At 47.3% G+C, this 16196-nt stretch overlaps 1 protein-coding gene across 1 annotated transcript in view; it reads right to left on the reverse strand.

The window, feature by feature from the left end:
• MKLN1 (muskelin 1) overlaps positions 1–856 on the reverse strand; it is a gene marked incomplete at its 5' end in the record, with an annotated part of 97697 nt that extends 96841 nt beyond the window's left edge. Inside the window, one exon of the mRNA XM_081879420.1 lies at positions 551–856. Within this exon, the coding sequence (XP_081735546.1) occupies positions 551–856 (306 nt within the window). The remainder of the gene's footprint in view (positions 1–550) is intronic.
• Positions 857–16196: the final 15340 nt, after the last annotated feature.

A 16196-nucleotide genomic window follows, 5' to 3' on the forward strand; every position in this document is an offset into this window, starting at 1 on the left:
GACCTTGTGGGGGGGCAGACTATATTTTAGAGGGGGGGATGAACGAATTCCTTTGAGAGCCAGTGTGGTGTAGTGGTTAAGAGCGGTAGATTCGTAATCTGGGGCACCGGATTTGCGTCTCCGCTCCTCCACCTGCAGCTGCTGGGTGACCTTGGGCCAGTCACACTTCTCTGAAGTCTCTCAGCCCCACTCACCTCACAGAGTGTTTGTTGTGGGGAAGGAAGGGAAAGGAGAATGTTAGCCGCTTTGAGACTCCTTCGGGTAGTGATAAAGCGCAATGGCATAGCGTGGGGGGTGCAGGGGGTGCCAGCCGCACCGGGCGCAACATTTTGGGGGGCGCACTCGCAGCTCTCTGCCCCTACCTGGCTCACACACTCTCTCTCACAGTGCTGGCTGTGCGAATCCGAGCTGCCGGGTCGCCGCCCACTGTGCGGAGCGGAGAGAGAGCGAGGGAGGGACTATCTGGGGGAGGGACAGTGCAGCAAGCTTCGGGCCGCGCAGGGCTCTTCCGACGGCGCCGAGCCCTTCGCGGAGGCTGCGTCGCCCGTACTTCAGAAAGCGGTGCGTGAAGTTTCTCCGCAGCGGCCAGCCGGCCCCGGAGCACGTGCAGAGCGCCGATTCCCCCTGGGCGATCCCGGCCGGCCGTCCAGTCGGCGACAGCGCCGGCGCTGCGCTCCTTCCTCCCCGCGAGCGCCCCGTCGAGGGAGGCTGGTCCTCCGAGCCAGGCACGGCCGAGCGCGCCTGCCCGCCTCCTCCCGGCCATCGGGGGAGGGACCCAGGACGGGGAGCCACCCCGGGCGGAGGCGGAGTCGCGCAGGGGAAAGGCCGCCCGCGCTCTCCGCGGCCCTCTGCACATGCTCACGGGCGCCGCGGCCTCGCTCCTCCGACGAAAACCAGATCCAGGGAAGGAAGCCCCGCGCAGCTGAGAAAGAGGCTCCGCGAGCATGTGCAGAGCGCCCGCCCGCCGGGACTGTGCGAGAGAGCCAATGGGCAGCCGGGGGGGGGGGCAAGAGGCGCCTGGGCTCCCCGCTTCCTTCTGGAGGGGAGATGGCGCTTGCCCAACCCAAGGCAAAGTGGAGGAAGAAAGTCTCTTCCCGGCTTCGTCCCCTTCCCAATATTCGATTTTTGAAACCTATGTCTAGGGCGGGTATAGCAGCGAAGAGCTTGGCCGCTTCTTCAAGGGGCCCCGAATCTGGAGAGTGCAGGCGAAGCCTCCCCAATGCCCAAAGGGCGAGGCTGATTTTAGTACTATAAAAATCCTAGGCTCCTAGCGCACCCTCCGCTCTCCTTTTTTAATGGCCCGATGCCTGTAAGCCGCCCTTTGATGGACTTTGAAACCCTCAAAGGGGGCGAGGGAGCAATATTTCCAATCAATCAACAGCCCACCTGAAAAGGAGGGGGAGAATAATCTGCCTCCCTCCCGCGATGGGAGAACTGGCAAAGGTTCCTTCTGCTTTAACTGAATTAGATTATAAAGGGGGGGGGTGTTGCAGTGGCGTAGCATGGGGGGTGCAGGTGGGGGCCGGCCACACCGGCCGCAACATCTGGGGGTTAGGGTTAGGGGGCGCAAATCCAGGGTTAGGGGGCACAAATTACTTGCCTTGCCCCGGGTGCTGACACCCCACGCTACGCCACTGATAAAGCGGGGTATCAAATCCAAACTCCTCTTCTTCTTCTTCTATGCCCCACACATAACTCAGAGATGCATTTTAAATAAAAGCACACATTCTACTCATATAAAAACACGCTGATTCCCGGACCGTCGGCGGGCTGGATTGAGAAGGCGATTCCCAGGGTTGAGTCAGAATCTCCTTTATTGTAACTTGAATCCATTGACTTGGGTCCTATGCTCCAGAGTAGGAGAAAACACGCTTGTCCCCTCTTCCTCATAAGGCTTGGTTTCCAGGCCCTTGATCATCTTGGTCGCCCTCCTCTGCACATGTTCCAGCTTGTCAATATCGTTCTTAAATCATGGCACCTGGAATTGAACACAATACACCAGATGGGGTCTGACCAAGGCAGAATAGAGTGGTACTTTGACTTCCCTCGATCGGGACACTATATTTCTGTTGATGCAGCCTAGAATAGCATTAGCTTTCTCGCTGCTGCATCACCCTGTTGACTCATGTTTAGCTACTAAGACCCCAAGATCCTTTTCACATGTTCTATTGGCAAGCCAGGTGTTCCCCATTTTATATTGGCACATCTGGTTCTTCCTGCCTAAGTGCAGAACCTGACATTTGTCCCAATTCATTGTGACCCCTGACCATTAGGTCCAGTTGTGACCGACTCTGGGGTTGCGGCGCTCATCTCGCTTTATTGGCCGAGGGACCCGGCGTACAGCTTCCGGGTCATGTGGCCAGCATGACTAAGCCGCTTCTGGCAAACCAGAGCAGTACACGGAAACGCCGTTTACCTTCCTGCCAGAGTGGTACCTATTTATCTATTTGCACTTTGACGTGCTTTTGAACTGCTAGGTTGGCAGGAGCTGGGACCGAGCAATGGGAGCTCACCCCGTTGCAGGGATTTGAACCGCCGACCTTCTGATCAGCAAGTCCTAGGCTCTGTGGTTTAACCCACAGCGCCACCTGCGTCCCATTCATTGTGTTAGTTTGGACCTAATTCTCCAATCTGTTACGGTCATATTGAATCCCAGTCCTGTCTTATGTCTCATTAGCTACCACTCCCAGTTTGGTGTCATCTGCAAACCCCTTCAATTCAAGTCATTTATAAAGGCGTTGAACAACAATCTGGTTTAGCTGCCTTTAAAGGAATGGCGGAACTCCAGCGTCAGGCTAAGTCTTTCGCAAAGCGAGTCTCCTTTTTGGACATCCGTTCCAAAAGCTTTTTAACTTCTTTATTCACGGTAGTATTAGGGATGAAAGGCCACATGGCCAAGTTTGCTGGTGATAAAAGATTTTTCGGGGTGGTTAAAACTGATTGGAGGAGCAGGACATCCGAGACTATAAGTTGTTTTTATATGCAGTAACGGCGGCAAGAATACTATTGACCCCAAAATGGAAGCAAGAAGAATTACCGACGAAAGAAGAAAGGCAAATGAAATTAATGGACTATGCAGAATTAGATAAATTAACAGGAAGGACTGGAAACCAGAGATTCTTATAAGACTGGAGTAAATATTTGAACTATTTGAAAAGCAATTGTAATAAGCAGATTACGCTAGTAGGAGTGCAAGAGGTTCTGTAAGGAGGATTATATGAAATATTGCAAGGAAGACTATGAAGAGAATTATTAGTTAATGATAGTTAAAAGTAATAGAGAAATTAAGAAATGCAGAATAAGTGATAAAGAACAGAAAATCTTCAGAGGTTGTTGACGGAAGTCTAAAAATATTGTATAAGATAAGAAGTTATGTTAAATGACTGTTGGAAATGATATGTTAAAAAATAAAATAAAAATGTATATATATATATATATATATATTTAAACTGAATGGAGGAGCCCGAAACTGATCTCTCCAAACTGGGTGAATGGACAGTAAAATACCAAATGCGGTTCAATGGAACCAGGTGTGAAGTGATGCAGAAAACATCCTATTTTTATATGTGCAATAACAGCATCTGAACTGGCCAGGAACAAGATGCCAAACAGAGAGAGGGTAGATTTTCAATACTGCAGATATAGTATACATTGCTGGTGCAATGTTCATTGCTTTGCTTTTTGTGGTAGTCATATTAATGTATTACGGTCACAGAGCGATAAAATTCAGTACAGAATAAAGCGTGCATTAAAACACATCGCAAGGTTCCATCGCTTAAAACATCAGAGCAGTTAAAACAAGTACAAATTGTAATATGTTCTTGTCCTCTCAGCAGTCAGCAAGCTTTCCCCCCTCCCTGATCTGCAATGATATTTACAAAAACCCAAAGTCCTCTCAGTGACTCCCAAATCACAGGACAGAGGGATGTTGTGATGAGGGGCTTCTCAGTGGCTTCCCATAGACATCTGGTTGACCGTTCTGAGAGCAGTATGGTCCACTGGTCAGAACCCATTAGAACTCCTCTTGCATTCTTATGCTCTAGCAAAGAGTATATAAACACAGAGTCACAATTGAGATACAGTGGTACCTCGGGTTACATACGCTTCAGGTTACATACGCTTCAGGTTACAGACTCCGCTAACCCGGAAATAGTACCTCGGGTTAAGAACTTTGCTTCAGGATGAGAACAGAAATTGTGCTCTGATGGTGCAGCGGCAGCAGGAGGCTCCATTAGCTAAAGTGGTGCTTCAGGTTAAGCACAGTTTCAGGTTAAGAATGGACCTCCGGAACAAATTAAGTATGTAACCAGAGCTACCACTGTACAAGAAGAGAGGTGGCCTGTGCCAGGTTGTCAGCCCATCCACAGAGAGCCGTGAGTCCCCACTCACGCATCCCTTCACAGTGGCTCTCAAAATGCTTCCTACAGAACGCCATAAAATGCTGAACTGCCTTTTAGAACAGCACTGCTGTGAGTTTTGGCCATCTTAGTTATTGTAAATGAACCTGTCACCTGGCAACTGGGGGTGATCCGTGGCTTAATGTTCCTTAATGGCTGGAAATCTCTCTCCAGACTCTTGGAATGACTCAGCCCTCAGCTCATGGGAGGAGCAGGGAAGCAGCTATTGCTGCTTCGATTTAGAAATATGAAGAGATAAAACAGTCACCCTCCAGAATGACAGGGCATTTAGGCTTATGCAATTAAAGTGGATTAAAGTGCTCTGTCAACCTAGCATAACAAACCCATCCTTCTCCTCCTCCTCCTCTTTTTTAGAAAAGGATAGACAGGGCACTGCCCAACCAACCCCAGTCTTCATTCCTCCCAGCTCACATGCCTTCACATGTCATGGACTGGTTGGAAGCAGAGGAATGGTGGGAGGAACTGGCCGGGGAACCACCAAGGGAAGAAGGCTCAGAGCCCAGGGAGTGGTGGTGGGATGGCGATGGGTGGTCAGGGGAGAAGATGAGGAAGAAGAGGTGTCGGAAGCTGAAGGGAACAGGGCTTAGTGAGCGGGGAGAGTCTGTGGCAGAGAGAAGTCAGAAGCAGAGGTAGAAGCAGAAGCAGGGGAGAAGGGAGGCCAAGAGTTAGAGCTGAGTGAAGAGGCATGGGTCTCTCCCCCTCCTGCTGAAACAAGCTCCCCTCCTCACTTGTCTCCCAGAACCAGAAGAGGGCTGAAACAGACGTAGTGGCAATAGGTGGCACACAGGGGCAGTCTCTGATTGCTTGAGGGAAGTCCTGGAGAGGGGGGCAGTGGATGTGAGGAGGTGAGGACTTTCAGTCTTGACGACAACAACAAATTATTATTATTATTATTATTATTATTATTATTATTACCCCACCTATCTGGCTGGGTTTCCCAACAGAATATTAAAAACACGATAAAACATCAAACATTAACAACTTCCCTAAACAAGGATGTCTTCTAAAAGTCAGATAGTTGTTTATTTCCTTGACATCTCATGGGAGGGCATTCCACAGGGCGGGCGCCACCACCAAGAAGGCCCTCTGGCTAGTTCCCTGTAGCATCACTTCTCACAGGGAGTGGAGACGCTCCTTCAGGGATACTGGACCAAGGCCGTTTAAGGATCTAAAGGTCAGCACCAACACTTTGAATTGTGCTCAGAAATGTACTGGGAGCCAATGTAGGTCTTTCAGGTCTGGTGTTAGGTGGTCTCGGCAGCCACTCCCAGTCACCATTCTAGCTGGTGGGGCACGTTAGAGAAGTGGGGAGTTAGTGGGAGTTGGGTAAAGTGGCTGCAGTCAGGTTATGGGGAACGGATAGAATAAAAGTGCTGCTTCCTGGGGGACCTAATGTAGGGCTAGCAATTTTCCTACCTACATTAGCATCAGAAAAGTGAGACTCAGACATTGAGGTGAATTGGTCCCATTTCCCCCCTAACAACGTGCCTGAGTTTCCAAAGACCTGCCTCAGCTTTGAAGGTGAGAGCCTTTGCTAAGGGCTTTTGACAACTCCTTCCTTACTGTCCTTTCAAATATCCAGCCGCACAAGAACTGCACTTGTGTGTCTTTCAAGAGCTTTAAAACCCACCTCTGACTGGGCTACAAAAACACCGGAAAGCTTTCAGATGTGCTCTCCCCCGCCCCCAAACCAACACCAATAATTTTTGCATTAGCAATTCATTAGACTCATTTTTTCGAGGTCGGTTTTTCTCGCTCGCTCGACCTTCCGTTCGCTGTTCCCTTTGTCAGGCAGAACGGAGGGTGCGAAAAGGCTCTCCAATACGTTTTACAAATCAGTGCTCTCACCAATCTCTCTCCTAGAAAATATGAAAGAAGAATCAAGCTTCAACTTCTCTCAGGGGACCTGATTGTGCTAGGTTAGGTGCGGGTGCGAGCCAGCAATAAATCACACCATTCAAGTTGGGAGTTAACTCTTTATTAGCAAAACCACGATCTTCACAGACTTGGTGGAGTGTCATGCCTAATGAGCATAGCAGTAGGTTGTCAAGATGGAAAGTCCCTCCCTCCTCACAGGCGTCTAAATTCCCTCCTCTCCAGGGCTTTTTCTAAGCAATCCGAGAGTGCGCCCGCACATCACCAAACTCTCCTCCGCCCTTTTCATGCCCCTCCTGGTTCTGGGAGACAAGCGATGAGGGGGGACACCAGCTTGACTCAACTCTGTCTCTGTCTCTGAGGCAGAGCATAGCCATTGTGTCTTGTAGCCATTGATAGTCCTCTCCTCCAGGATGGTCTATCAGAAAAAATAAAGAATAAATCAAAACAGGAATTTGTTTCAAAATGGGAGGTTTTCAAAGAATATCTGAAAAATAAATATAGTAGTTTAAATTCTGTTGCAGAATTCGAGGAACCTCAGTACTAGTTGCAAGGTAGATATACGAAATTAGATATATTAAGAATAAGTTTAATAATTATGGCAATAAGTATTATGAAATTGAAATATGGAATAGACGGGAGGTTGGGTCTTTAGTGTTAAGACCAATATATGTTTTATTGTTTCCTAAGAAAATTATGTGTCTATAGTTATTCCTGTGTGTAATTTGGTATTTGTGTTTTTTTCTTTTTTCTTGTTGTATCAATAAAAAATCTTTAAAAAAAGAAAAAGATAGTCCTCTCCTCCAGGAATTTGTCTAATCCATCGCTGCCTCCTGTGGGAGTGAGTTCCAGAGTTTAACTGTGTGCTGCATGAAAAAGCGCTTTCTTTATGACGGAGGAAGGAAGGAAGGAAGCAGCACAGGTCAGAAGCGATGAATATTCAATGATTAGTTGCAGCTGGGAATGGAACCTGGGGAAGTGTGGTGTAGTGGTTAGAGCGCCAGTCTAGGACTAGGGAGACTATGGCTGTGTGCACATTGCCAGTTTAAAATGCAGCTAGGTCATTCTCAATTCGGACCGTAGCTGCTTTGGGGGGAAATGCCTCAAAATGCAGTACAGTGGGTATTTTTTTTAGGTATAGGAGCTGAGAGCACTCCCCATGACTCACCAGTGTATCACTGAACCCATTCCAGTGCCATACGGTTCTCATCACAACATTACTAAAAGAAATCACCTGATGCTGAAAGAAACAGTAATGTGAATACTGGTATCTTTTTTGAGGTAAAATCTAGTGGCACTCTTCTAATATAGCCAGTGCAAAGTCATGCCCCTCTTTCTCATGTGTTTTCAGTATTTTTAATGGTTTCTGACCCTCCAGCTCTTTGGCAGAAAGATAGTAAATATATACTAAAACTAGAAGAATGTCCAAGAAAAAGGAGGGTGGTTTAAGTGTTCAAGTGACAGAGAAGGCTCAGAATAATGTATGGTGGGAAAGGGTGGTTTTTTCCTGTGCTTCTAACTTGTTACCATGACATTTACTTCTTCCTGGATGCCCTGAAAAGCAAACTAAAACCCTGAGGCTTTGGGTCACATTTAGGATCAGATGTTACAAAGGAGAGATTATGTATTATTTCAGATTGTGATAGGGTTGGGTTTTTGAAAATATTCAAATGTATCAATTTTTTATGTTCAGCCTTTCTTACCTCCCCCTCACCTCCCCTGCCCAATAAATCAAACCTCCCCCCCCAAAAAAAATGCAGTACAGTGGTACCTTGGGTTACATATGCTTCAGGTTACAGATGCTTCAAGTTACAGACTCCAATAACGCAGAAATAGTACTTCGGGTTAAGAACTTTGCTTCAGGATGAGAACAGAAATCACACGGTGGCAGCAGGAGGCCCCATTAGCTAAAGTGGTGCTTTAGGTTAAGAACAGTTTCAGGTTAAGAATGGACCTCCGGAACGAATTAAGTTCTTAACCCAAGGTACCACTGTACTTCATAAGGAATAACAGGACAGGTAAGGATTATAGCCAATGTTGAATAGACACCACTTCCCAAGCCAGCAGCGGGAGCCCTTAAATGCAGAATGTGGGCACCCTAATTCTGAATGCACCGTAAATGGGAATGTGAGCACAGCCTTAGGTTCAAATCCCTACTCTGACAGGACAGATTATATTAAAAAAACCCACACCACCATCGAAACCGTTAGAAAGAGTTCAAGCCAGGAATGAACAATTAAAATATCCACAATAAAAAGCACACAAGGGTAGGTCGAGAGGAAAAACATCCACTTAACCGAATGCCATTAGGAAACAATCATAGAAAGATAAGGTGCAAGACCAGAGACCACCCTGGCTTTGATGTTCTGGGCCAGCCATTGTGGAGCCCTGATGCAAATCAAATACAGATTTTTTCCCCCAAAAGCCGAACTCCTTTAGTTATTAGCAATTGGCACAAGCAATAGCATCTGAGCTGGCTTCCGGTTTATCTCGCAGGCAGGGCGATAATAAACATGTGTGTCTGTGTGGAAGGCAGATAGCCAACTAGCCTCAAATCAACCCTGAGCCCATATTATTAAGAAGCTAACCCCAATGCCCCTCGTGCACTGAAAAACAGGGCAAACCTTTTCCCCAATCTGTTTAGATGCAGGCTCCAGATGAGATGCAACCTTTTGCATTGCAATCCAGAACAACAAGGAGGAAACAGTGGGAGGTGGGCAGTGGGGAGGGAGAGAAAAGAAAGAGAAAAAAGGGAGAGAGAGAGAGAGAGAGAGCGCGCTCAGCATCTGCCAGGGAGCTGGTTGTATTACCAGGAACACAGCTGAAAATGAGATCCAGCAGCTGGGGAGACAAAATTCAGCTGATGAGCACGATGAATCACTGGTTTGATGGACTAGGGGGATAACAAAATAAAATAAAATGTGTGTTTGTGTGTAGACACACATGTATACCCAACCTGGGCACGACACCAACAGGGTTAGAAAAACAGAATCATAAAACTGCAGCGTGGAAGGGGCCTCAGGGGCCATCTAGTCCAACCCCCGCAATGCAGATGTTTACTGCTGCGTGGTAATTCTAAATTGGAAAAAGAGGGGGAGGGAAGCAGGGAGAGAATTCCCAACGTAGTACAGAGAAATGCTCATGGAAATATTCCTTTTAGGCTTATCTTTTTTGTTATGGAAAAAATCTAGGTGCGAGGCTGCTCAGTCACCCAGCTCGTCGGGTCCCTGAGGAATAAAGGAAGGAGTCCAGCCACCAACCGGAGCAAAGAGCTGTTTATTGTTTAACAGGTTCAAAGAGGAATTTTGAACCCCGAGGATGGGGTGACAAGGACTTTTAAAAGTTTCTATCTTATCCCATCATACAGTTCATTAAGCATCATTGCTACATCAGAAAAGGGGAGGGTTATACATGGTTAAGGGACGCGGGTGGCACTGTGGGTTAAACCACAGAGCCTAGGACTTGCCGATCAGAAGGTTGGCGGTTCGAATCCCTGTGACGGGGCGAACTCCCGTTGCTCGGTCCCTGCTCCTGCCAACCTAGCAGTTCAAAAACACATCAAAGTGCAAGTAGATAAATAGGTACCGCTCTGGCGGGAAGGTAAAGGGCGTTTCCGTGCGCTGCTCTGGTTTGCCAGAAACGGCTTAGGGGTCAAAATAATAAATTATTTATTATTAATTATTAATTATTAATAATTATTAATTATTAATTATTAATTAATAAATTATACATTATATTTTATTACATTATATGTGTGTGTGTGTGTGTGTGTGTATGTATATATATATATATATATATATATATATATATATATATATATATATATATATATATAATGAGAGACATGGAGGTATAGAAACATTCTTATAAACGAGGCCTTGGTGTGAGGTTGAGCTCTACCCAAGCCGCCTCTCTCGCAAAGGAGGTCGCCTTGGCTGCCTGATTGATATCCTTGCCCGACAATTAGCCTATCGCACAAACACTGAGCTTTTCCAGGAAAACATGAGCTGGCCAGCAGACTGGGGGGGGGGGGAATGGTGTCACCGTTTTTCTCGAACTTTACCTCAGCGATTCTCCCCACCCGCATGCGACTCAGAGCTGGTTGACCTCATTGCTATTGCTGTCCTCCTGCATCAGACTGGAACACAAACATCCAAAACCCAAGGCTGGTAAGTCCTCTCTGTCACAGAGTCACGGAGCCCTTTTCTCCCCACCTCTTCAAAATGTGACGGTCGCCCTCGCTCTTTCCTGCTTCCTTTCCCCCTTAGCTGCTTCATATTCCAAATCTTTGCTTTTCCAAATGCCCGGGCAGAACTATTTCAAAAAGATCTGAAGAGCTGGTCATTAGATTTCTTTGAACTTTTGAAAACACGCGAGGAAAAGCACTGCTGGGTCATGGCAAAAGTTCCAGCATCCCATTTTCACGACAGCCAGCCACTTGCCTCTGTGCGAAGTCCCGGGACCTGAGTGCCAGATTTACGTATAAGCTGAACAAGCTATAGCTTAGGGCCCCAGTCTCTTGGGGGCCCCCAAAAAAATTAAAGGGGGAGAAAACTGGATGTACATTCCAAAATATAAGATAAAAAACAAATAAAACAAAACCTACATACAGCAACAGTGTTTTGTGCTGTGTTGACTCCTATAAGTCAGGCATAGGCAAACTCCGGCCCTCCAGATGTTTGGGACTACAATTCCCATCATCCCTAGCTCACAGGACCAGTGGTCAGGGATGATGGGAATTGTAGCCCCAAACATCTGGAGTTTGCCTATGCCTGATATAAGTAATGGGCCCCGCCTGCTAGCCTGCTCCCTAAAATATCACTGGTTTGCTCATTTCTATATACAGTGGTACCTTGGTTCTCAAACTTAATCCGTTCTGGAAGTCTGTTCCAAAACCAAAGCATTCCAAAACCAAGGCACGCTTTCCCATAGCAAGTAAAGCAAAATGGATTAATCTGTTCCAGACTTTTTTTAAAAAAAACCTAAAACAGCAATTGAACATGAATTTCACTATCTTAATTGTACTTCAGTTCAACCATTACTTTGATAAGATACATATTTTGTTATGTACAAATGGCTTTAAATACCTATGAGGTCCATTAATTACCATATAGCATATATTCCACGCACAAAAACAGCGGCAATTTGTTGTTGACAAAGGACAGCTGGACATAGAAAGGGCCCCATTACTTTCAGAAGCTTAGGGCCTCATCAAACCTAAATCTGGCCCTGGCAACAGCAACTCTCCCTACTTGTGATTCACTGTCACCCCCCAGCACCTGCCACCTGAGGCCATTGCCTCATTGTGCCTAATGGCAGGACCGGCCCTTCACCCATTTGTAGATCTATGTTTTCCCAGTGCTTCTTCCATCCTTTTTCATGCTGCAGAAAGTCTAGCTCTTTTTGTAAGCATGATGCTTTTTTAATAAGTATTGTGTTCGATGTGAGCAGTGATGTATTAGGCCAGGCTTCCTCAAACTCGGCCCTCCAGATGTTTTTGGCCTACAACTCCCATGATCCCTAGCAAGCAGGACAAGTGGTCAGGGATGATGGGAATTGTAGTCTCAAAGCATCTGGAGGGCCGAGTTTGAGGAAGCCTGTATTAGACAAGCGAACGCATCGCAGCTAAGCACACGTTCACCGTAGGTTTTGCGGCAAACGCACTTTTATCACCATGTTCATTTTTTCCCTAATAAAATAAAATAAAACCAGTCTCTTAATGAGAGCGACAATACTTTTCCAATTAGAATTGTTATGAAAATATTGGTGGAATGCTGCTTAAATTAGCCAGTGTTACAGTGCTAAAACACTATATCACTAGTTGAAAACATACGGCGGGGGGAGTGGGGGGGGCACACTTTCCAGTCATTACCACTTTAGCGCTGCAATTTTTAATTAAACACTTCCAGTCTACACTTCTGATCCAAAACAAACACCAAACACATTTTTTTTAAAAAAGAATGTATATACAGAGAGAGAAATACATATTTCATGGGTAGCAATGGGCAGTCACATTTAAGTTAATAAGCACTTAGCGCTAAATAAATAATTGTTTTTTGTAAGAATCACTCTGATTTTTTACTTACGCATTTCAGAATAATAATAGTATTTATTTGTTTGTTTGTTTGTTTGTTTGTTTGTTTGTTTGTTTATACCCCGCCCATCTGGCTGGGTTTCCCAGCCACTCTGTGCGGCTTTCAACAGAATATTAAAATACAATAGTCTATTAAACATTAAAAGCTTCCCTAAACAGGGCTGCCTTCAGATGTCTTCTAAAAGTCTGGTAGTTGTTTATCTCTTTGACATCTGCTGGGAGGGCGTTCCACAGGGCGGGCGCCACTACCGAGAAGGCCCTCTGCCTGGTTCCCTGTAACTTGGTTTCTCACAGTGAGGGAACCGCCAGAAGGCCCTCGGAGCTGGACCTCAGCACTGGATGCTGCAGGAGGAAGCAATGTGAACATTTAGCTGGGAGAAACATCCCCTGGAGCCTTCTGCATAGGATTCTGCTGCGTGGCTGGTTTAATAAATTATTTCTTCTTTGCAGAGTCTCCTGGACACTTAACAGAGAGAGAGAAGGGGAAGGTGCCATCTCAGACTCCTGAGACTCATTCAAGGAGGTCCACCTTTGCCAGAGGGTGAGAGGGGCATCGGTTTAGGCCTAGCCAGTGATGCCTGGGATGCTCACTAGGGACCAGGTTCAATGTAACACTAAACCTCTTGGGAGGCTGTGGTGTTTCCTTCTTTGGAGGTTTTGAAGCAGAGGTTGGATGGCCATCTGCCATGGATGCTTGAGCTGAGATTCCTGCATTGCAGGGGGGTTGGACTAGATGACCGACCCTCGGGATCCCTTCCAACTCTACAATTCTGTGATTCTAAGTTCATGCATTTTGTTGAAGTCATTAAACTCAACTTTTAACTGGCTTTTGAATACACGTGAAACTATCTGTTACCGTTTTGAATCTTATTGTGTTCTCTTCTTTCACAGGTCATGCAAATCACAATTGTACCTCGGCTCCCGAACACCTTGGGAGTCATACGTTCCGTCACCCCGACGATCGAAAACTGGAAGCGATTGTTCTGGTTTTCTAATGTTCTTTTGGAAGCCGAACATCCATCCGGCGGAGCTTCCTGCAGCCAATCAGAAGCCGCGCTTTGGAAGTCGAACGTTTTGGAAGTCGAACGGACTTCCAGAACGGATTCTGTTCGACTTCCGAGGCACGACTGTATTCTGAATATTGCTTTTTATAGAAGAGTTTGAAGAAGGGTTTGGATTTGATATCCCGCTTTATCACTATGCTAAGGAGTCTCAAAGCGGCTAACATTCTCCTCTCCCTTCCTCCCCCACAACAAAAACTCTGTGAGGTGAGTGAGGTTGAGAGACTTCAGAGAAGTGCGACTACCCCAAGGTCACCCAGCAGCTGCATGTGGAGGAGCGGAGACGCGAACCCGGTTCCCCAGATTACATGTCCACCACTTAGGTAAAGGTACCCTTGCCCGTAGGGGCCAGTCATGTCCGACTCTAGGGTTGTGCGCTCATCTCACTTAAGAGGGCGGGAGCCAGCGCTGTCCGGAGACACTTCTGGGTCACGTGGCCAGCGTGACGAAGCTGCTCTGGCGAGCCGGCACCAGAGCATCACATGGAAACGCCATTTACCTTCCCGCTATAAAGCGGTACCTATTAATCTACTTGCACTTAAGGGTGCTTTCGAACTGCTAGGTGGGCAGGAGCTGGGACCAAACGACAGGAGCTCACCCTGCAGCGGGGATTCGAACTGCCAATCATGCAAGCCCTAGGCGCTGAGGGTTTACCCACAGCGCCGCCCGCTGGGTCAAAATCAAAAGCCAAAATCCACAGAAGCACACCAACACTCTCCCTTCCAGGGGTTTCCAGCATCTGGTATTCAGAAGCATTTAGTGTCTCTGACTATGGAGGCAAAGCGTAATTGTCTTGGCTAGTGGCCATTGATACCTTTACCCCAAAGCCATGCTCTTTTAAAGCCGTCCAAGATGGTGGCCACCACTGCTTCTTGTGGCAGTGAGTTCCACCATTCAGCCAAGTGCTGCATGAAGAAGTACCTCCTTTAATTTGACCTGGAGGTTCCAGTGTTATGAGAGAGGGAGGAGAACTTGCCACCCACTCCTGGGTGGTAGGGGGCACCCCACAGTGGCGGGGGCTTTTTCAGGTGGCCAAGAAGAAGAAGAGGAGGAGTTTGGATTTGATACCCAGCTTTATCACTACCCGAAGGAGTCTCAAAGCGGCTAACATTCTCCTTTCCCTTCCTCCCCCACAACAAACACTCTGTGAGGTGAGTGGGGCTGAGAGACTTCAGAGAAGTGTGACTGGCCCAAGGTCACCCAGCAGCTGCATGTGGAGGAGCGGGGAAGCGAACCCGGTTCACCAGATTACGAGTCCATTGCTCTTAACCACTACACCACACTGGCTCTGCATAGTAGGGTAAGGGGCACTGGGGATGGGCTCACAGGCAGAGGAAGAGGAGTGCGGGGGGAGCGCACCGCCCGCGGCAGCACGATCCTGGTGGGGTGCCATTGTGGCTGCCCCCCCTGCCCACGCTGGGCGCCATGCCCCCAGGACGCGCACCATGCCCCTGTGGGCAGTGTGCCATGCTCCAGGGACGTGCGCCAGCCCTGAAGCTCCACCCTTGGATAGGCTTATGGAGCCACGGAGTGGTGGTCCCCAAATCTTGCACCATCAGTAATCTGCATCCTTGGTCTACTCTGATCCTGGCTCCTCCAATTCTGAGATGGATGGACTTCTCCCTAAGGTTTAATGAAGGTTGAAAGGTTGCTAAGACCCCATTTTAGGGTGGAGCCTGGGCTGAAGTGGGTGGGTGTGGCCTCCAACTCAAAAGGCGGGTCTTTCAACACCAGGGGGTAGAGCCAGAGCACCAAAGGCCCTATAAGAAACTGAGCCCCAAATCATGCCCACCCTCGCCAACTGTGCTGCAGCAAGGGAATGCTCTCTGTTTTGCCAACAGGAACCTGTGCTGTCCTCCTTCCTGGTCTCTGAATTATTTAATGTCCTGGCTGAGGAGCACATGACCCCAGCCCAAGCCGGCTGTCAGAGGAGCAACAGCCTTCGATGCAGTAATTGGAAATTTCCATTCTTCTGCTCAGAGACTTGCAAGGAAGGAGGGGGGGGAGTGTGGAGAAGACACACAGAGAATCAAAACAAAAGAGAAGTGCTCAGAAAATCGCTTTCCTCGCCCAGGAAATTTCCATGCTGGAAAACTTTAATCAGTCCTCCCCAGTCTGGAGCAGATGCAGGTGGAGAATGAGCTTCTGGGCTGTCGTTAATTTTTTGCACGGCTGCTTTTGATTTCGATGTACTATTTAAAAAACAAAAACCTTGCACTTGAATGAAAATAAGAGGTAGCGCTGGATGTAAGTCTCAGCTGGCTGGAGGGAGCACATTCCCTCTAATATTTCTCCGATGAACATAGGGCCTTCCTAATAATAATAATAATAATAATAATAATAATAATAATAATAATTTTCCCTGGAAAAGACCCTGATGTTGGGAAAGATGGAGGGCACAAGGAGAAGGGGATGGCAGAGGGCGAGATGGTTGGACAGTGTTCTCGAAGTTTGACCAAGCTGCAGGAGGCAGTGGAAGACAGGAGTGCCTGGCGTGCTCTGGTCCATGGGGTCAAGAAGAGTCGGACACGACTCAACGACTAAACAGCAGCAGCAGCAGCAGCAGCAGCAGCAACAACAACAACAACAACAACAACAACAACAACAACAACAACAACTAATAATAATAATAATAATAATAATAATAATGCCCCACCATCTGATCGGGTTACCCTGCTCACTCCAACATATATAAAAACATAATAAAACTTTAAACTTTAAAAAAATTCCCTATACAGGGCTGCCTTC

Source organism: Podarcis erhardii (genome assembly GCF_964252035.2).
Source record: "Podarcis erhardii genome assembly, chromosome: 10".
In the NCBI taxonomy this organism is placed as follows: domain Eukaryota; kingdom Metazoa; phylum Chordata; class Lepidosauria; order Squamata; family Lacertidae; genus Podarcis; species Podarcis erhardii.